The sequence below is a fragment of the Xiphias gladius genome, chromosome 24 (genome assembly GCF_016859285.1).
Source record: "Xiphias gladius isolate SHS-SW01 ecotype Sanya breed wild chromosome 24, ASM1685928v1, whole genome shotgun sequence".
NCBI lineage: Eukaryota > Metazoa > Chordata > Actinopteri > Istiophoriformes > Xiphiidae > Xiphias > Xiphias gladius.
The window spans coordinates 17,719,676-17,742,382 of NC_053423.1; the positions used below are offsets into that span (position 1 = coordinate 17,719,676).

The 22,707-nt window shown below is 41.4% G+C and overlaps 1 protein-coding gene across 3 annotated transcripts; it reads left to right on the top strand.

The window, feature by feature from the left end:
- Nucleotides 1–427: 427 nt before the first annotated feature.
- Nucleotides 428–19,918, top strand: LOC120786336 (TGF-beta receptor type-2-like). 3 transcript variants are annotated; one of them, XM_040121757.1, is made up of 7 exons: nucleotides 428–524; nucleotides 3,590–3,731; nucleotides 4,615–4,805; nucleotides 7,889–8,664; nucleotides 9,559–9,700; nucleotides 17,012–17,136; nucleotides 18,640–19,918. In XM_040121757.1, exons 2-7 carry the CDS (start codon nucleotides 3,601–3,603, stop codon nucleotides 18,817–18,819), a joined length of 1,545 nt encoding a protein of 514 aa, XP_039977691.1. In that variant the 5' UTR covers nucleotides 428–524; nucleotides 3,590–3,600; the 3' UTR covers nucleotides 18,820–19,918. The 3 variants fall into 3 exon arrangements, with proteins under 3 accessions (XP_039977691.1, XP_039977690.1, XP_039977692.1); XM_040121756.1 differs by having other exon boundaries at nucleotides 465–782; XM_040121758.1 differs by lacking the exon at nucleotides 428–524 and adding an exon at nucleotides 1,983–2,073.
- Nucleotides 19,919–22,707: the final 2,789 nt, after the last annotated feature.

Genomic DNA, 22,707 nt, shown 5'->3' on the forward strand with positions numbered 1-22,707 from the left:
GTCTTCAATAAAAACCAACACTATGAGAGGAGAGACTCTCACCTTTTCTTATGTCATCCTCGATTAACTGTGAAACCTGGAACATCTCCAGGAAAACATGTAGCAGAGGAATGTAATTTAGTGACTTTGGAACAGACACCTAAATAAGTTTAGTGTGCTGGTAGTTTAAAAAAAAAAAAAAAAAAAAATGAAATATGAGCAGAACCCTGCAGTTTTCTCCGAGGTCTGACAGCTCTAAATTAGATCAGAAAGGTGTGACTACTTTGAAGTAAATCAGTTTGTTTACATATACTAGCAGCCTCTGGTTAAGCTATTTTAGAGCATGTCATTTCAAGTCTTGCTCTGCTGAGTTTCAGCCTCTTAATGACATGGTTGAAGACTTCGTGAGCCACAGGAGTATGACTGAGAAGTAGACGTAGAAGAAGAAAGAAGAAGAAGAAAGAAGAAGAAGAAGAAGAAGAAGAAGAAAAAAAAACTGTCCAACCCCTCCGAAGATTTCCTGTTTCATGGAGAGCGCACATACTGTGAGTCATATAGGGCAAGTTCTACCCCGGTGTGTTTACTCTGCCTCTTCTACCCGGAGCTGTGAAGGCGTTTTACGTGGGAGCAACAGGCGGACCGAGGAAAGTCCGCGACGCCTGGATATTAACCCGTTGTCAAGGCGTCGGTTAATTAATGAGAAAGAGGGGAGTGTATAGTCCGTCTCTAAATGGAGCTACTTCGGTTTTCCGCTTTTTGGTGTGGAACGATACTCTTCGGTAGTGTTCTCCTCGAGGAGACCGGTGAGTTGAACTTTAAACTTTCAGTAAAAGTTGTCAGAAGCGGCTGCTGCGAAGTAACTTTCGGGAGAAGCCGTGGAGCGTTACCGAGCGCTACGGAGTGACAAATTGCCTCCTTCAAAAGAGCAGGATAATCTACACTCATCATCATTATTATTATTGTTATTATTACAACACTGGTGCTTCACACAAGCCTGTAGCACCTCATTATATTGCTTTTAATACAAAAAAAAAATAGCCAAATTAATAAAAACGACAGAAACTGCCCAAGTGCTTTAAATGCCTTGTCTTGCGGATATCAGCTGTTAGCCTTTAAAGCCCTCCTCGGACGGGTTATCTCCATCTTTGATGTGCAGCCACATTGCTAGCAGGTCTAGCGGCCCCTCAGAGGCAGACAGTGTTTTACCTTCATCTGTCTCGGGCTCAGTCCCAGCGGCACCAAGTGGCTTTGGCTGCTCTTAATCCCCCCCCCCCTCTCCCTCTCTGCAATTATATGTAGCCCTGGGTGACAATTAACTACCGTTCATCCCCTCCGTAGCCCGCCTCCTGGGTTAAAATGACGTGCTCTTTCAGAGGAGTTGCTCTAATTATATAATTACTCCGGCTCAACCGTCTTCCCACCACAAGCACTCAGACATGGACTATCCCCCCTCAGTGCTGATTTACTTCAAAGCGTCTCACCACCCCACCAGGCAGGGTTTTAAATTGTTCTGTCAAATGAATTAGTCTGGAGTTCAAGTCTAATATTTTGATGTTTTTTTTTTTTTAATTATTATTCTTGTGTGGGAGTCTCTCCGTTAAGACGAGGCCGGAGAGCGCATTATCCGTGTGCAGTACCCTGCTGGGTTATTTGCAAAAGTATCCGTCCGGCAGAGACCCCGGAGGCGGCAGACCCGGACGCCGCCAACGTGCAGTGCTCCGGATTTGCTGCTCTCTCGCGCTGCAGGTTGTAGCGGCGTTTCAGAGGCTGCGCACGCCGCAGGTCCAGCCCCCGCCACCCCCCACCCCCCCGCGGATTGGGTGAAATGACACAGTGGGCTGTTTTGTGACGGGTTTTAGGAGACGACGCGCACGCGCAGCACCTTTTTTCCTCAAGTCAGCGTCACGTCGGGGGCACAACAGATGCTGAAAATATTTTTTTTTTCTTCACTGGCTGCTGACACTGTCAACACTTACACTTCCTGTCTTAAAAAAAAAAAAAAAAAAAAATCTGGTTAAGTGGTCATGTGACTGGGCCAAGTCTTGACGTTGCCATCTTCAGACAGCCTTCCACCAGTTCAGGCACAGAACACATGTTGGTTTGCAATGTATTTTTTTGGTTTTGTTTTGGTTTGTTTTTTTTCAGGAGGTAGGTTAAGCTGGTATAAAAAGAAAAGTCTGTCTCTCCTGGTTTGGTCATGAGTTGCATATTCTGATGCAAGGAACAGGTTCAGCGTGCTGAGCACATACATACTGTCAGTGTGCAGTCGAAGTGTGGTTAAGTGGTTTTGCTGTACCAGTAGCTGTTTTTGAAATGAGGCTACTTTGATGTCGGGCTATTCCTCAGTTTGCATCAGTTATCAACATTATCTTGACAGATGTGAAAGAGCAGAGTGAGTGTTTACTCACGGCAAGTGGCCTAGGTACAGGATATCATCGTCATCATCATCGTCATACCACTCGGGCCTACATTATGTGAGCCTACACAAACTTTTTGTGTACTAACAAAATCATTTGGGATTCTCTGTAAAATACAATTTTTCCCTGATAATTCTTCAACCAACGGTGATAGATTAACCCTCTGAAATTTGAATTTTTTATTTTTTATTTTTTTTTAGGATAGTTTCTAACTCTTAAAGCCACAAGATCCACTTTCCACTTGCACTTTCTTGCCTGGGAATCGATCTTTTCAAAGAGAAGGAAAATCAGAGAGGAGGAACCCTGAGGAGAGATTGCTCAGCTTCCTTGTTGCACAATCTCTCCTTTCTGTGCCAAACAGAGGCTTGTTGCCTGGCTAGTTTTTATCATTGCAAGGACTGACAGGAAAACTGCAGTCTGAATTTCAGTAGAAATACAGTTACTCACCAGCATGTACACGCACATACCAAACATTCGTAGATACTGATACATAACATTGTCCTCCTTTTTTTTTTTTTTTTGATATTCATGAACAGAGTTGGCACAGCACCTTTATAGATGGGGGCCGATTCATCGGCTTGACAAATTAGAGACTTCTCAGCAAGGAGATGCATCCGTGTTTTCTCTGTTTGTTGTTCTTGCCTGTCTGGCAGTTGTCTCCTTAGATGATTATCAAACCCACAGGCACTCATCACACAATCCTGTCTGTCTCAGTGATATGGGTCTGCCTGCTGGCAGAGTCAAGTCTGAACAAGACCAAAGGAGGTGGATGCCACTGCGCGCTGCTCGTATTGTTCAGACTTCACAGGGAAAGAATCCGTCCACCCCTCTAGGAAGAAATAGTAGGGATTTTCTTGTGATTATGTTGAATATCTGCTTCTATTTAGTGGCAAATTCCAAAAGACTCCCACCCTTTAATTAAATTTTAGGTTTTTCTTGCTTTTATTTCTAATGAAGATCACAATTATATATATATATATATATAGTCCCGTTATTGATCATCATGAACTTGTTTTGCATTTTTGAGTAATTTGTTTTATATTTGAATGTCAAAAGCTGCTTAAACAATCCATTAAGCACACAAGAACATTAGTGTGCGTCTGTCTTGTGTTTTTACAGATTAGACTGAACTTTTTTTGTACCCTCACCCAAATGACTCTCTTTCCTCTCTCATCTCCCTTCTCTTTTTTTAGAGGCCAGTATAATGAAGGTAAGGAGGCTGTGCAAGTTCTGTGATGTGCGGGCAACCAGCTGCACAGGTAAAGGGACCTGTAAGGCGGAGTGCGACATCACGTCCATCTGCCCCAAAGATGAAGATGTGTGTGTCAGTATTTGGTAAGTGTCCACACGACTAAACACAGTAGTGGTTTTGGTCATAAATGGATGATTAAGTTCTAGTTAAAGTGAAAAGACCATTTTTCATTCATATTTTTCAGATCTTAGATCACACGACATGTGAAAACAAAGAAGTGAGAAAGTGAGGCCACAATAGAGGCTCTTCTATTAATCAGATCAGGCATAATTTCCTGCTTGAAGCCCTGAAATTTCTTCCTTGAAGTGACCTTTTCCTTCGAACACTTTGTCAGTCTGCATTGTGGTGGAGACAGTTGGCTGGATTATGATAGCACATGAGCGCCTAACCACCATCAGCATCTGATCTGACTCCAAATGTGAGAAGCAGCAGGAAGCAGATTTGTGTCAGTATTAAAAGCTTGAGGCCACGCTGCTGTTTCTCATTATATTAGCAATGTAACGGGCATGTTAGGAGCTGAGCTTAGCAGAAAGCTAATGGCACATAGACAGCAGCACCTCTTTAAAATGTCTCTCATAACAGCACAGCCAGTGCTGCTCAGCAGGGAAGCAAAATTTAAATATGCATATTTGTGCAGGTTCAGGGGTTTTCCTAGTTTCCCGTTTTGTAATGGTATTTCAAAATCTTGCTGTTTGTAAAGGTGACCTCTGTGTTGCAGTCATTTACATAATGCTAAGACTGTGGACTGCTGAAAGAGACAAATCTGGCATTTACAGTTACCACTTTGTCACTGCATGGCTTAAAAATTGCACTATTTGCACAACTGTAGACCTGCTATTATTACCTTGTTGCAAGTCCCCGGTCCAAAGGTCCCCAGTCTTTGTTTTGTAGTCCAAAACAAAGACTACAAATCAAACTTAACCCAGTAGATGGAAGTGTCTTCAATGTGTGTTTTCTCTTTTTAAGGAGGAAGAAAGATGACAATGTCACCTTTGATACAGTTTGCCACAACCCAGCTCAGAAGCTGTATGGCCTGGTCTTGGAGGATTACAACAACAGCAAGTGTCAGATGAAAGAAAGAAAGGGCATGGGCTCACAGTTCTTCATCTGTTCTTGCTCGGAGGATGAATGCAATGAGAACATCTTTTTTAACCCATGTAAGTTAAAGCAGCATTGCCTTTTTTTTTTTTTTTTTTTTTTTTGGCCACTGTCAGAGGAGCAAGCTGTAAACACAACACTGACATATAAAGTGTTAGCAAACATGTTGGCAAACAGATGCCTATTTACACATCCAGCAGATTTGAAGCAACATTAGCATTCATTTGGGGTCATGCTTCTCGTGACACGACAAATGTTTTCACTCTCTCTTTCCATTCTGAAGTCTAATCTGGTCTCCATCCACTTCTGAAAGAGATATCTCACTATTTAGCTGTTAAATCCTCAACTATGTTCACAAACTAGTCAAAACTTTGTCTCCCTGCAAGTTTGGTGCCGGGCAAGTCGCATACGGTGGGTTTGTCAGAGCTTGTTTGCTGAAAACAGCCGCCTGCTGGAAAACAAGGTTGATGAGAGCAGAGAGACTGAACCAAAATAGTAAAAATGCAGGGCGTAAAACCAGAACAATTAGATAAAAGATGCCAAAACACTCTGTGGAGCTGCCTCGAGCTGCGTTCAAGTGATAATTTTCTGTGAGTTCATCACGAGGAGCCTCCCCCACCCTTTCACATCACACACAGTCATTTGAACCATGGTTTATGCAATGATACTGATTAGTGCAGCTTTAAATTGTGCAAAGTTACATAAGTCCCTTTATTACTGCATCTTTCTTGAATCAGTACTTTTCTTACTGCAGTGGACCAGTGGTGCAGAAACACTGCATTAACATGTAAGATGTGGGACTTAATGGTTCTCACATCTGTACAACATAACATGGTAACGTCATAGTCACGGTCAGCCCTCATATTATTATGCCCGTTCCTATCAGCTTGTCATGTAAGGCGTCATGCGCTAATGCTAACACGTGGCCCTTGTAATACTCTCCAGATACATGATTACAAACAGGTTTTGGGAGACATTGGCTTGTAGACTCCAGTTACAACATTGGCCCTGGAATCAAATGTATTTTGACTACAGCATCCAGGCAGTAATAACACCAAGGTACATTTCCGAGACCTGGCTCTGCACAGAGTGCCAAATTGAAAGCATCTGCACAGTGCAAAGTACGTCATGGAAATCCATTCGCTCACTGTCGAGAATGTCTGTGCACTTTCTGTAACTTCTCAGTGACTAACGTGAGACTGTATCATAATGAAGCAATAATTAAAACTACAGGGCAACAGTACCAGTAACTCTGACTCTTTTTCTACTGGTTAGTGACCAGTTTCCCATTGTACAAAACCTTTTTCTGATTAAACTTTCACTTATGGAGTAATCATTCCCATAACTGAATGATACAGGGAACTGCAACAAAATTTCAAAGCTCTTAAATAACTTAGAAGAAAAACTAAGTTTTTAATCACATACCAGAGAGTTGCTACAGTAACAGTACACTCTCTTTTCACACCATTGTAGTGGTATCAATCTTCTCATCCAACTATTGGCAAGAAAGGAAATATGCGTATTTCCCAAAATGTCAAACTATTCCTTTTAAAGAAATTTTTTTAAGTTTACAAACAATACTTAAGAGCAATAACTTTGAATTTAAGGAAATTTTTAAATAAAGGTGTTTTAACCAGCTTGGCAGTAGGTACCTATCTCTTAAATGTAACATTAAGGTGTGATTAACTGTTTTTGCCACTGACACAACATTTTGTCCAGAACATTCAGTATTTCATACTAAAAGTGAAGCTCTGGCCAGAGCTGTCTGAGAGAGTCTGTGAGGCACAGTGACAGGTTTGTTGTGAGAAATAGCTTCTCACTCTACGAAAATCAAAACAAACTGGCTGGGGCCATGTTGAGGATTTCAGACATGTGGTTTCCTGTTGAGAAAAAAAAATTAGAGAGAACCAGAGGGCTTGACTTGGCAGTCAATTAGATACCTTCCCCATTCGTCCTCCTCCCTTATTTTAACCCAACTCTGCTCCTCACATCTACGCTTGCCACTAAAATCTGTTTTATGTGTTTTTTAATTTGCAATTTCGGAAAAATGTGAGCATAATCTGCTTTGAAACTATTGTCATCCCAAATTTTGCAACCAAAATCTTCAACTATATGTAAAATAAAAGTCTGGAATAGCTGGTAATTTTAAAATTGAAAATTTTTAAGAAAGCTATGTGGCACTCAGAGCCACTAGACAAGACAACGTATATATCATTGAATTAAGAACTCATCAAACTGTGAACCAGGTGGTGTTTTCCCATTTAGTATGTTGTGTCTGGTTATATATTTTTTATAGTTCTTCTTTTATGACTGCAGCTTCAAGAGCTGGACCATGAACACAGCGCAACCATAAACTTTTCACTGTTTGCCAAAACCGGAGCAGCTACCAGACACACCATCTCCTAAATTATAAGAATCAGACATAAACTATAAAGAGACACAATATGTGGTTGACTGGGTCAGGGTTTAGTGCAGTTTGAATGTGTGGCCTAGACGCTAACTTTAGCTTCCTGATGCTTGTAGACATTCCACATGGGAGGGTCAGGTTCCCCTGCTGTTCTGAGAAAACTCAAAAAAAAAGCTTTTTGCAAAAGAACTTACATCTTGTTCACACAGAGAAGAGACTGATGTTAAAGAGAGTAATAAAATTTCTCCCACTTTTTTAAATCTATTTTGAGCTATACAAATGTGGTTGACAAACTAATCTCCTTGTAGTAGCTGTTCTGGAACTTTTGATCATATCACATGATCTTCATCAGCAGATGGAGTTTGCCCAGTTGAAATTGCAGATGCTCAAATTCCCATTTTTCTGAGCAGTTCTGAATGTGTGTAATGTATTTACAGTTCCATAACAACTGAGCAAACTACTCAATGGGTGTTGTCAACATTATGTGGTCAACTGTTGTTACCAGGTCAACAATGGACTTTTAAACCTGCGTTAATTGTTTCGGCCAGTTGGGGCCAGAACACTAAGCTGTAAACACAGCAATGACATATTATCACCTTTTTAAATTTGAAATTGCGAAAATGTTAGCAAACAGTTGCCCATTTGCACATCCAGCAGACATGGAACAACATTAGCATTCATATGGAGCATTCTTCATTCTCATCATCTCAGTCCTTTTGACTTTTGTTCCTTCAGCCATGGATTCCCAGGTGGTAGGAGTCATCTTAGTGAGCCTGGTGCCTCTGCTGGTTATGGCTGTTGTTGTCATCACTTCCTTCTACTGCTATCGGGTTTACCGCCAGCGGCAAGCCAGCTCCAGACGCAAGAAGGGTCGTGCACCGGACTTCAGTGACGCTCAAGCCATCATGATAGACGAAGAAGGTTCAGACAGCAGCTCCACACTCGCCAACAATCTCAACCACAACACCGAGCTGCTGCCCATTGAACTGGATGTTCAGGTTGGAAAAGGACGTTTTGCAGAAGTTTACAAAGCTAAACTGAAGCAGGGCTCCTCAGTCAGCGAGGAGCAGGGCTTTGAGACAGTGGCCATTAAAATTTTCCCATGCGAGGAGTATGCCTCCTGGAAAAATGAGAAAGACATCTTCTCAGACGCGGACTTGAGACATGAGAATGTACTTCACTTCCTGACAGCAGAGGAACGGAAGATGCAGAGACAGTACTGGCTGATCACAGCCTACCAGCCAAGAGGGAATCTTCAAGAGTACCTGATTCATCATATTGTCAACTGGCACGAGCTGTGGCTGCTAGGGAGTTCAGTAGCCCGTGGAGTGGCTCACCTTCACAGTGACCACACCCCCTGTGGCCGCTACAAAGTGGCTATCGCACACAGGGACATTAAGAGCTCCAACATACTTGTGAAAAGCGACCTGACCTGCTGCTTGTGTGACTTCGGCCTCTCGCTCCGGCTGGACAACAATCTGTCTGTGGATGAGTTGGCCAACAGTGGGCAGGTAAAGCTTTCTAATCCTAAATTTGGGGATTTATTTGGTTTCACTTGGCTTTTGATCCCTTAAGAGATAAGAAATAAATCTTCTCCTGTTCTAATTTGCACTGGCACCCCAGACACAGGCCATTTCAAGTGCTGCTATATATTTCTTTGAAGATATTTATCAGACCCTGAAAAGGGCAGTACTATCAATCAAACTTTTCATTTCTGATCCTCATCACTCAGGGACACCATCTCTAACTATTTGGCATTCTTTATACCTTATCCCCAGATGGATAATGCTAATAGAAGTAGTGCTGTAATTCTGCTTAGGTTGTTTATTATAGTCACAAGGCAAACAGCCTTGATTGATTCTTAATGGACTCATTACCCTGATGAAATAGGCCGGAGTCAAAATAAACCCCGTTATGAAAATGACACATTATAAAAAAGCCCTCACCCTTTGCTTTGCAGCACACCTAACGCATTGTAATGCCCTTAATGCATTTGGAGGAGGCGCCGCTGAACAAATTTTCCAAAAGGGCAATTATGTGAAGACAAGCAACGTGTTGTTAAGCTCTGAGCTACCTTTGTTTTGCCAGTTATTTAATACATCAAACGTGTTTTGAGTCACATAAATGTCATATGACATCTTACTACAGCACAAAATTACCACCTGTCTTACCACCCTGGATTAATGTTGGTAAATAACTCTTACTGCCAAGATGTTTTTGCTTAGCTGAGCTTTTTCAACTGAACCACTCCCTAATTTTGTGGTTTACCAGCTACCCTACTCTGTAGCACCCTGTTTAAGCCATACAAAACAATATTATGCACTCTCTAATCATTTATTGTTATCAGTGGTATCAAAGACTTCAGTGAAATGGATCTCTATCTCCCTTTCTGCTTTTTTTCTCAGGTGGGTACAGCCAGATACATGGCCCCAGAGGTGTTGGAGTCGAAAATCAACCTAGAAAACATTGAGTCTTTCAAACAGGCCGATGTTTACTCTATGGCTCTCGTGCTGTGGGAGATCATCTCCAGGTGCAGTGCTATTGGAGGTAAGATGAAGTGCTGTTGATCAGAGGCATGACTCCATAGCTGACCCTATAAAAACATTTCAGGCTGTTTACAAGATCTGTACTGTATGTTGAAAACACACAGCATAAACAAGTTAACGTGCTGTGCGGCAGATCAAATTCCCAGAATTCAGGACTGCAAAAAGAGCTGATTAGATGGAAGCTGCTGACAGTTAATATTTTGTGGATCATTTTAAAATGTTTAGATGTTTATTTTATTATGCTAATTCATCCAAAAGAATGGTGAGACCATTGCACATCAAAACCTGCACTGAAACCAAATCAAAACATTTTGCCTTTTTAGGTTGAGCAACTTTTAGTAAACTGATAAATCAATCTTTAGATTAATTATTAAATCATATATAACATTACTGAAGGATTATGTGAACAAATAAAATCGACACAAAACAATTTAAGTTACACATTTTGCAGACCTTTCTTATTTAGCTTTGTTCAAAGAAGAATACTTAAGATGAAGACAACAAGACAGGCCTGTATCCACGCCAAAGACAGTATAACTATATACCACAGGGAACTATAAGAATAAGTATTTACTGTATATCACCCATCTGGCTTGCCTCTCTTTAGAGAGTTTCAAATTCTGAGACAACTACAGAACAACAGGGCTGACATCAGTGTCTCGCTCGGAAATCCTACGGTAGATATTTGCTTTTATTGAGGTATTTAACACATCCTGAAAGATAGACTCCTTAAAGGAATAGTTCAGCATTTTGGGGAATATATTTTTTTTTTTTTACTCTCTTGCAAAGAGTTAGAGGAGAAGATTGAGACCACTCTCATATCTGTGTGTTAATATGGAGCTAGAGCCAGACAAACAAGGACAACAACAACAAAGATAAAGTATAAAAACGACAGTTTTTGGTTTTAGGGGCGCCATGTCCAAGACTATTTCTCGGACCAGTGCCGTAACATCTTGGAGCCTTGTGGTCACCGTGAGGTTGCCAAGCAAGCAACAGATTCCCTGCCTCCGGCCAAAATAATATTCAAGCACATAACCTCTCGTGAAACCGCAACTTGCCAGACAGACATGGGAGTGGTATTTATTTTTGTTGTCCAACAAAAATGTTGAACTGTTCTTTTAATCAGTAATCCACCTTGCTTCCTTCAGTATTCTCTTTGTGCAACATGATCAGTTGGATTTTTTGGACACCTTTTCTAAACATATTTCTGTTTTTTTATACCAATAATGTGTTGCCGCCACTGTACACACAGCAAACATCACTTGTGACCTTTAGTTAATAATAGAGATAAGCATGTTTTCCTTGCTAATTTAGAGATTAGCCTGCATCGTCGAGTGTAAAGGAAATCAATAGCAGCACTGATTGATGAAATTCCCTTTGGAGCCCGAGTAAAGATCCTCAGAAATACTGTAAAAAGAAAAATTGCATCCACAGCTCGCCTCACCTCTAAGGAATACAAGCACATTGACGACTTTACCAATTAGGAGCCCAATGACCAACTCCACCTTTAGTTCACTCGCTAGATGTGTTACGCTGTGTGACAAGACCTATGTGTGTGTCCTTCACGTCCCATTAATCACTGTGGGAATAAAATCTAGAAGTGACAAACACAAAATCCATCTTGTAGAAGTCTCAAGGATCAGCTTTCACTTTACTAATGTACCGTTACTTGTGTTTGTCATTCTGTAGAAAAAACAAGGGCAGGATATGTGCAAATAATAGAAATGGTTGATTATCTGAAGGCATACCAAAGGGCAGTATTTCATGTCAACAGTTAGTCATTTGTTTTCACTTCCCTTTAGTGTCTCTGTGGTCTAGTTTTTTTTTTCTGTGACTGCTCCTGTCTCCATTGTATCGGGGAATTGATTGAAAGCCGGGATTTGGGCATGAACGCTTATACTGCGGCGTTTTCCTGTTTTGCCCCCACAGTCCCCCCAGGGGGCACCCTTGAAATGTATCGCACAGTTACGCGTCCCAAGAGTCCTCTGAAGAAAAAAACATGGCCAAGTGACCCACAATCCCCTTTGCTTTTCCTTCCCAAAAGCAAGAATATGCGTGCCCTGTGGGTATACCTTTCAAAAAACAAAATGGAGTATTTTACTGTTTTGCAAAGAGCATAGTCCCAAGACACACTGTTTTTTAGTTTGTAGTCAACTTTGTGAGTATGTATGTCTCCCTTGTATGAGGATGTTTTGTGGCTCATGTCTCTTGAGAGCCGACCAGACAGGATACATGTTGGTAGAGATGGACAAAACAAATCCAGGCTCAATGAATAAAGGTTAGTATGGCTTCGGTTTCTTCAGGGACAAGAGCTTTATTCATCCCACTCATCATCGTCCATCCATTTCATTCACTTCTGAGTTTATCCTTAAGAGTCTTTCAGTCCCGAACATTGCATTTATTTAAATCTCAACAAACAAGAACACTGTGTACGGCAGCAAACATTATTTTAGACCCAGTTTAACCATGTTTTTCTGAATGTCCTTGCACAGAAACTCTCTGTCATTCTCTGCCTCTAAACTTGAAACTCTCAACTCAGTTTCTCTACATTTCTCTCCCCCTCTCTATGCCTGTCTTTTTCCTCCAACCCTGAGGCAGGTGAGGCAGCAATTAATTACTCTCTCGGTGCACCGCAACATTGCAGACAGCCATCCAGCTTTACTCATGCCGGCACAGACAGACAGACAGGGACAGGCTATTGTAGATTTACTGGCGAAGGGGGAAGCGGAGGGGTTCACGTCCCACCCCTGGACCAGAATAGAGACTAAAGATAGAAGCCGCTGGGTTAGGTCATGGGTTATTCCCACGTTCTGTATATCTCTATCCACTTTTTCTTGACTTGGCAACTGTCCGAGGCGAGCAGAGGGGTGAACTCCTTAGTTCATCAAGCTGAAAACCCAAGGAGACGTTCTCATGCTGACAGGTTAAAACGTTGTACAAACACAGAAAGCCTCCTACCTTGATAGACCCTGAGGAATGTGGAGAGAATAAGCTGCACAAATGAGATGCAGTAATTCGGTTTTGTTTGACTGGCACCTAAAAATCTACTTGCAGATAGTATGCTGGCAGAGGGGTGGTATTGATTCTGGAATCAGAGCACCATGAGAGTAAAACTGATGTTTACAGAGTGTGCTTAAGAAGTTTCATGCTTTAACACTGCTGGTCTCTCGTTTTTCCTGAAGTTGCCAAGTTGTCCCTGGAGGTCGGTGATTCACTCATGACTCTCTGAGAAGTCACCTCACTTGAGACAAAATATGAACACATGTGAACACACACACACACTCACACACACACACATTCAGAATAGCACATCCCAAGGCATCATTATAATGATCTGGGTGAAGCCCTGATTTCCCTTAGTCTCTCTTGTCTCTGATGCCACCTGCCTGGGTGTGTGTCTGTGGAAGACAGATGTCTGATCAGCAATCTCAGTGTCTCAGCATCTCAGTGGCAGGCAGCCACGTAGCCGCTCTGTCACAGTTCCTGGGGCCATAGTCTGTTCTGAGATCTGCCAGGCGAGAAGAACACAGCCGTCTGTCGACAGCACCAGTCAGCCAGCCACGAGCCATCACTATGCTTTCTTTATCTTCCAAGACTGTAAAGACAGAGGAAGAGTTAGAGTGAGAGGGAAACAGAGAGATCAACACACCTAAGAGAAGGAAAAGCTGGATTCAAGGCTCAGGCCTTTTTATCTCCGCCTCTGCTCCCTTAAATGTCTCTCCTGTATAATTTAGCTGGTCCAGATTTAGGGCTTGGAAAGACTATGAGGGCGTTCCTCAGGCGGGTGGGGCTAAGTAGTGGGATAATAGTGGAGTGGTGTTGAACGTGGAGCTGCAGACGGAGAAATGCCTTAAGTCCCTAGAGGGATAGGTTGGGCTAGACCGGAGAGGAGGAGAGGTTAGGGCAGCTGGTCTCCAGATGTCAGACCATCAACTCCTTTAAGACTGCAGAGCCTGATGGGCTGGAGTCTATGTATGTGTGTTGGGTCTACCGTAGTGCACATTTGGGTGAACTCTGGACTTCAAACCACTTGATTGGGGATGAATTGGGGACAGATTGTGTGTGCCCAATTTGGTTTCATTGAAGTTGCATCCAGCACGAGCTAAAATAGCTTTGGTCATCTTTAATGGGGTTAGGTGAAGGTTAGGGTATGTATCAGCTATAATGGTAGGGTAAGCCTCCAGGGTAAGTCAGTGCCATATGTTCAAAAGGAAGCTCTGCTAACATGTAATGTACATCTATGCATCTGTACTAAATGATTTTAACAACCTGTGAGGAACACAAAACAAATGTCACAGCCACCGCAGCCTAATGAAAACCAGCAGAGGTGGCTGGGAGTGGATTAGTCAAGCTGTTGTTCTAGACCCAGGACAGGCTTTGGGAGACAGACGATGTTATTGTGATCACATTACTAATTTACTTCCAAGTACATGTTGAAGCTCTGTCTTGATCCGTTTTCCTGCATTATTTATGCATTTAGGTGACAGGATTTCCATTCATTATCAGTATTTATGCCTTGTTGAGAATAAATAGACAAAAATGTTAACTTGGAAGGGCAGCAGCACAAGAATATCAAACAACATATCTGGATTATGCTCGATTGTAACTTCGCTGTAATAATTTAAAATGGTTTCTGCTTCTCGCTCCTTTTTGTTTTAGTCCTGTTTGACTTGCTACTGCAGTTTGAGTACTGATATCTAAAGGTCACCTGAACGTGACTGCGCTGTCAGGGATGGATGTCACAAAACTTCTGAGGGGAGACATTCATTGTGATGGTTCCCTACTCTTCCGCTGAAGCTAAATTTAACAGAATTTCTCTTGGCTGCAGATTCCCAGACAGTTTCTATACGCATGCCTGATAACTACCATGGAAAATAGACTTGCTAGCATTGCAAAATTCACTTTACTACATGTCAGCTGCTGTAGGAGACGCAGTGTAAGTTCTTGATTGTTACGGTGCTGAACTTGTTATATGGCTTTGCAGAAATCTTGTCAATATGCAGTGTGTGATTTTTGCAAACCACAGCATTCCTCACTTGCCCTGTGTTGTGTTTTCAATAGCTTTTGCTAGTTCAGAATTTAATTTAAGGTCTGCCTGGAAAAAAACACCTTTCCTTTTAGAGCAGGATTGGCCAATCTTTCCATCCTGGAACACACACTTTTGTTTACACAGCAAAGTGCTTAGCAGTATGATTCACATATTTTGGGCCCATTGTTTGGAGATGAACACATAAACATGTTTGGCCCACAGTTTAACAAGTGGATTAGCAGTCTTACATACAGTTATGCACTCTCTTGGACCTGTCAAAACAAAAAGAAACATCTGTCTCCTTTTCTCTGAAATACTGACTGACGGCTGGGTGGGGCTATGTTTAAGCTTTTGCACCAAACCAGAGGACTTTGGCTTGCAAAAAAGGACAAAGTTTCAGCTCCTGAGAAGAATATATAATAGTCTGTGTCCCAGAAGTCTCCATTTCCTGTCTGGTGGCTTGATAACTTCCCGTAAGCTTCTTTATAACATGTTTTGAAAGAGTGAAATGAAACCCTCATCTGGTTCATCCTACAAACTGTATACTGAGAAGTGGATGGTCTAGTCCAGCAGGTTACCCAATCAAAACTTTAGGGAACAGTTTAGATTTTTTTTTTCATTCCTTAAATTTTGGCATATCTAATTGTCTACATACTGTACAAGATGTGTCAGTTTACTTGCAGAGAAAACATGTTTGTCTTGTGACTGGGCGGATTATTCCACAGCCCGCTGACTCCTGCTGGCACTGCTTTGTGCCAGTTCTGTAAACTCTGTGGGACAGATTTACATAGAGCAAAATGCAGGACAGGTCTGCACTGGGCCTTTTTATTCAGTTTATGTGTGTATTTTGGACCTGCTGTAATCAGGCACCAGCTAATTACGGGATCAGTGACTGCACTGCTTTGTAGTTGTGTTGTTTTAAGTAAATGAGAGCATACAAGGCGCACTTAGAAAAAGAAATAGTAACCAAAGCAACAGCAGAAACAAGTTCTACTACAATGAAATAAAATGAAAAATCCAAATAAAGAAAAATGCTCCTAAACTGCAGTAGACTAATCACAAACTGTGCCTCCACGATACCCTAAACAGCCTCTAACAGCCTATATTGTAAATTGCATAGCTTTATGACACTAGATAGCAGCTATAGCAACATCGTCAGAAATATAACTCTTACGCTGTTTTTGTTTTTTACTAACAACATCACTGTTAATGACTAGTCATCATCCTCTAAGTCAAAGACTTTTAGTATGTTTGGCTCATTTCACTCAGTCAGGTTTAAGCTTGTAGTTAAAGTTGAAAACTGCAATAACAATGTATTGGACGTACTCCGGAAGTAAACTGTGTGTCTTTTATTTCTCAGTGAGGATATCATTAAAGGTATCCATTCTCACGTACTGTAGTTATTGCAACTAATGAGAGGGATTATTGTGTTCATCAACAGTCAACAGTGACAGACGATTTAAAGTTTTCATAAAAGCCTGAAATAATTTTAAAAGTGTAAAGTCTGTTATCTATCTCTGTTTGAGGCCTTTTGTCTGTCTTTGTTGGGGGTTATTTGTAGAATATCGTGGGATTCTCAAACTGGCATTTCACTCAAGTCATCTTTTAATTATTAAAAATGGGCTTATTATTTACTTCAACATTCTTCACACAGTCATGTGCCTCATCAGACTTTTCTTATCTCAGCGGATTCCCTGAATCCTGTGTTTTCTTTATACAGGCCCTCCGCACTTCAAAGCGAATTGGAATTTGATTTGTTGTTTTACTCCAAGGATATTTTAATTCATATAAAGATAGATTTTCTTTTGGAAACTCTTGATCCACAGTTTCCAGACTCTATCCTCCACACCAGTGCTTTGAAATCTTGCCATGAGTAAACTCAGCCGGTAGACTACCTCCGACAATCACTCTGGGTTTTGTTGCGTAAGAGAGCTGACACACAGCCAGAGCTGTGTTTGTGAGATACTTAAAGCCCATTGATGCTGAGGGTAAAAAATGTGATAAATTTATTCTAATATATGCCCCTCAGCCCTTCTATCAGCACTACAGGATTCTTTAGTTGTTTGTGCTGCTTCAGTGCTATTTAAAGTTTGCAACCTGCAGTTTTAATTTAGAGCACACAGTGAATCCTTTGAGAGGGGTTACACTCTATTCAAGAGAGCTGTATAAGTCAAGTATAGACGTGAATCCGTTTCAAAGTGAATTGTTTGCCTAAAACAACCGAGGCTCCACATTTTAATAATTTTTTGCACCTGTCTAATGTTTGTGTGTGTTAACATGCAGAAGTGAAAGAGTATGAGCCACCCTTTGGGAACCTGAGGGAACACCCATGTGTAGAGAGCATGAAGGACAGCGTTCTCCGAGACAGAGGAAGACCTGAGGTCCCCAACAGCTGGATCAACCACACAGTAAGACGCGTCAACACATACTGTACATACAGTCAATGCAGCCTATGACAAACTGCCGCTGTGTGAAAACCCTGGAGATGCCCATTCCATCTTCTAACTTTATGATCTGACCCTTTGAATGCTCAGGATCTCAAAGCCCTTTTATGCTATTAAGTTTGATTTTTTTTTTTTTTTTTTTATAGAAACAAAAAAAAAGGTTTTAATTTCAACTTTAATATGTACTAATGCTTTTTTTTTTTTTTATCATTTCTCAGTTTTTAGTTGTGACTGTGAGGGCAAATTAGCTGATGAGCAGACAGCAAACCCTGGCACATTTACACTGATGATGTTGAATATTAGTGTTTGATTAATGTCTACTGTCACCTATAAGTGAACAAACAAATGAATAAATAACCTATTCCTGTTGGATAACCTACCAAATGCACCATATAACTCTTTTCAACAAACCAGTTTGGGGAATTATGGAAACACGAAACATGGAAATTCAAGAACGAAACTGAGAACTAAAAGTCCCTTTTGTGCATTCCCGTTTGCGTTTTCACCGGATGTTAAGAAAAGCGACTACTGGGCAGATTAGACCGATTTTATATAAATATATAAATTTAAAAGAGACAGCTGCACAAGGAAGCAACAAAAACAGAGTCATCATGTTGGTCTTTGTTTTTACTGTTGCGTGACTCTGATGTTTCAGTTGGTGAATGAATGTCTCCAAACATGTGCTGTGTGTTTTATGGTTATTTATTTCTTCTTTGGAACACTAAACTGCGATGTAACTATCAGCAAATAAAGTTTCATTTCTCGTATTCATTTTCTAGCTTTTTCGACCACCTCTTCCTCTCTCTTGTTCGCTAACACTCGGTGCTCCTTCGCATACGCTCTCATTTTTATAATTAGATAGGGAGCAAAAAACCTAACTTTGTTTTTAACTATAAACAAACAAAAGAAACAAGAAATGTCAGTCCTTCATTCCTAATATTAATATGAATAGAACCCAGTTCTTCCTTATTTGTCGAATATACACAAGTTCAAGCAGCCGCCGGGTTTGCGTTTGACCAGTCAGCGATGTCCATTACTGCAAACTCTGCCCTGATAGTCTTGAACCGTCAGATAGTGCAACCCTCAGAGCAGGGACCTGGAACTTTTGTAACTAAGTTTAGTTCTTGTTTCTCCCGTCAAAATGCAGGTAAAGTTCCTGAGCTCCTCTACTGGTTATTTGTCCTGTAGAGGACAAAGAACCTGGCCAAAGTTTTTTTTGTTTGTTTGTTTGTTTGTTTGTTTGTTTGTGGTTTTTTTTGCACATTTACCTGCATGGTGACGTCATGGCAGAGATGAAAGTTATGAAGAAGCATAACTTCTTCGTAACTGAAGCTTCCACCTATAAAGATTGACATACGAATAAACACACCAATGGAAACACATGAATGCACATGAAAGTTAATAGTTTCAGCTGAGGCGTCTGTATTATTGACTGATCATATCTGTGCTCCACTGCTCCCCCTACAGGGCATCCAGATGGTGTGCGCCTCCATAGAGGACTGCTGGGACCATGACCCGGAGGCCCGTCTGACAGCCCAGTGCGTTGCTGAGCGCTTCGACGACATGGAGTACCTAGAAAAGCTGTCGGATCGCTCTGACTCAGAGGAGAAGATCCCCGAAGAAATCTTTGTTGTGGACGAGAAGTAGAGCTCAAATGAAACAGTGCCCCCACCAGGGCAGCTGGGGAATTACAACCAAGCAGCTGGGAGAGAAAGAACTTCCAGCGGACGCATTGTTTGCTGTGGTTTCGTCAGAGATGTGTGACGGAGTAGCAAACCGGAAAATCGTGTAGATGAAAGTGACCTGTTACCAGAGATGGGCTTGAATACAGTAAACGGATCAGGACCAAGATAAATACAAACACCAGTGACTGACTTGATTTGTTCTTCTCTACATGCTTCAAAGACTGGATCAAGTCATAAACAAACAGGGAAATCGCGTTATTAAGCTTTTTTAACCAAATACTATTTGCACTTTATCAGTATCTATGCACACCAAATGATTGATATATAGTATTCAGTGTCGTTTTTGTTTTGACACTACACTTCAGGTATAGGAAATTAAGGGAAGGGACAGCACGAATTTAGAAAAGGGAGTAATGCAAAATATTAGGACAGTTATTAGGACACTACGAATAAATATAGGATATATTGGACTGCCCACTTAAATATTTTCTGAGGTGGCCTGTTGGCCTTGAATAGATGTCAGTGGGACTGGATGACGGCATGATGCAAGATTGAAGACGCAAGTATAATTTCTTGTGGCATGAAATGGAAATTACCCAAAGCAAAGGAATCAAAAAGCCATCCAAGGCAGTTCATTTCAAGGAAAATGAAATGAAAAATAAAGACAGCGAACTCAGCCTGAAAGGAAAAGGGAAACAGATGTTTGTGTCTGTGTGTGTGTGTGTGTGTGTGTGTGTGTGTGTGTGTGTGTGTGCTGGTGCGTGTGTGTGTGTGCTGGTGCGTGTGTGTGTGCTGGTGCGTGTGTGTACATGTACATGTATACATGTGTAGTACTCATAGGACTGTGATCCCAAAAACGAAAGTCTGCTTAACCAGACCAAGAGAATAATGGGAAGAGAGATATGTATATAGGACTCTTAACTGGAGGATGTAGCCCGCAGCCTATTTACCGTAAGAGCTGAACTTGTTTGTAGACATTTTTTTACAGAAAAGGGAAGTCTGATCTCATTTAGGGATACATAAAAGTCATTTTTGTATAAAAGTGTAAAGTCATAATTAAAAGTGTTATAGTACTCAGTGTGTCAGTTTGGTGTTTTTTAATGCTCTACACTCTATATTTTGACCTTGCCACTTTTGATTACTTTCCCAAGGGTGCTATGTGTGAGATCATTGGCAAAATCTGTTGATTTTTACACTCTAAAACACAGAATAACATTTATACAAATTTTGAACTGCTTTACAGCCCAAACCAATTATTTTCAACATGACATTAGGGTGCATAACCTTCATTATTTACACAAAAACCCCTCAATATTACCCAGTATCCTACATAAACGCTCTAATTGGCTACATTACGTAATATTTTTTATATTTTTGACATCAAATCAAATGACTCCCTGTAAATGTTGCCGATCCTACTGAGAATCAACATGTCTGTTCAGCTTTTGCTGCCTTTAGCTCATTGTTTTGACTCTTCATAACCTATGGTTAAGTCACTCCAGCTCTCACAGATCCCAACATATAAAACTGTGGGTATTTCTCTTCAGCATAGTTGGTCAGGTGACTGGATGCCATAAAATAAAAGGGTGCAGTTAAGTTGTAAACATCTAGCAAGACTAAATCTAGCAAGGCTAAATAACTTTTGAATACTAGGTAATACTGGAGCTACAACACCAGCTAATAATGGATCAAACCAGGGCTAAAATCCCAGTGAATATTGGGTTTCATCATTTATTTATTTTATTTTTTTGTCTTCTTCCTTGGAAGAGAATTTCCAATTACCAACAATGGAAAAAATACATTGCAAATTTAATGCGATAAATTAGAAATGTACACATTTTACGAGACCTCATGTACCGAACATATGCTTTTAGTATGGGAGGATATAACCTGATTTGTCACTGGAGAACTCAGCTCTTGCAGGATGACAAGCTCACTAATGTCATGATTGTACTAGCCCATCAGCTGCTCTCAGGCTTGGAACAGGGAGTTTATTTTCCAGTCCCGGCACACTGTGGCACAAACTTAAATCATATTAGTACAAGTCATGCATGCATGCTCATATGCATCATTCTGGCACGTAAACCTGCGCGTTCCATCATGCACACTATATGCTCAACACGTTCGCGTGCCCATGTTGGCGCGCGCGCACGCTCATTCGTGCACTGAAAAATACCTAATTTTTCATTCATGATTACACTGAGAACAGCAAGATGCTTCAATTTTGGGTGTTGTCCAAAATATGACAAATCCCTCAGACTCTGTTGGTGCACGTTGTAATCGTGGCAGTCCTCTGTTGATTGACAAACAGCTTTACACTGATTGCTGTGGAGCCCACAGCGGACTCAGACTGGAACATGTGTCTGAAAGTGGCTTCCTGCCAACCTGTCTGTGCCACTATATGCCTGTCTGTCAATCTGCCTGTCTGTCAGTCTGTCTGTCTGTGTCTTGCAGGCAGGCTACTAATTCAACCACTGACTCCTGGAATCTATTGTGCAAATGCTGTTAAAACAGCTTCACCTGGCAAAAGCTGACTGCTTAACTAAATTATAAATCTGTGCTCACAGCATGAGAATCTCCAGGGAGGGAACCCAGCAGTATCTATGCGTCTGTGGTCGCGTCGGCATGGGTGTGGTGTGTGTGTGGTTCGGCGCTCTTTTGTCAAGACGTGCTCTGTGAGAATGCCTGCGCCCAACACATTTTATTATGTCAAAATTACCCCGGCGCCTCAGTTGTGAAGCAGCACCACTGAAAATGCAAAACAACGGACTTGGGAACAGTAGGAAGGTGATTTATCAGTTTAAGTGTGCTGAGTTGTCATCTCACAGGGAAATTTCCATTGCCCCTTGCTACAGTTTACACGGTCTATTTACATAAACCATACCACAGGCACACTTGGTGTGGGTTGCTCTACAGATAAATTGGACACGATCTTGGGATATACATTCTGATGATAAATGGCTTATAATTTTACTTTATAAATGGGTTACCACAGGGGTGTCAAAAGTAACAAAAGTAACATTTCTCCTCATTTTTCACAATCAAATAATGGGATGCCAAAGGAGTCAAGTTCTCAAGAGGGAGATACATATTTAGGAAAGCAAATTCCTCTGAATGCTTCCTGAAGCAAACATTTGTTAGTGTCAGTACAGGAAGAATGTCTTCATTTCAGTAGCAAATGCCAGTGGACTTTACCATGTCATTGCAGGAGCCACAGAGCAGGGATCCCCCAGTAAAGGTCCACATAGTTTCGGTGCAGTTCGGTTAACAGTGTAAAGACAACAGAATTTGTTTAATTGAGGCAACATGGGAGCTTTCACACACTTATTTACTTAGTTGCCAGCAACACGACAGGATGTGCCTACGGCCTGCATTTTGTAGTTTAACCAGTAGAGGGCACACTGGTTCTACTGGATGATACATACAAAGACACCGTTTGTACCTTCTGGAACCAACTCGGTTTTAGAGCTAAGGTGCAGGATCCAGTGAGCCAACGTTTATTCTTTGAGGGGGAAAAAGAAATGGAGGCAATGCACTGTGAGAATAAAAGGGTCTGAGCTCAAGATGTGACAGGTCTCTCCATTACTAAGTGACACTCAGTGCACTAATCACTCACCAAACACTGGAGTCATTTTGTATCCCGGTGGGACATAATTGCATTTGAACAACAAAATTTTCTTTGTCCTGTTTTTCTCTCTCTCTCCGAGTCTCTCTCTCTCTTCATTTTCTCGCAGCACTTCGCCACTTCCGTCACTCACCTGTCACCAGAAAGTATAAGCTCAAGCCACCAGCGTACAGCCTCCCATTAGTACTGGTTAAACCCCATACGTGTGGCACCATATGTGTACTT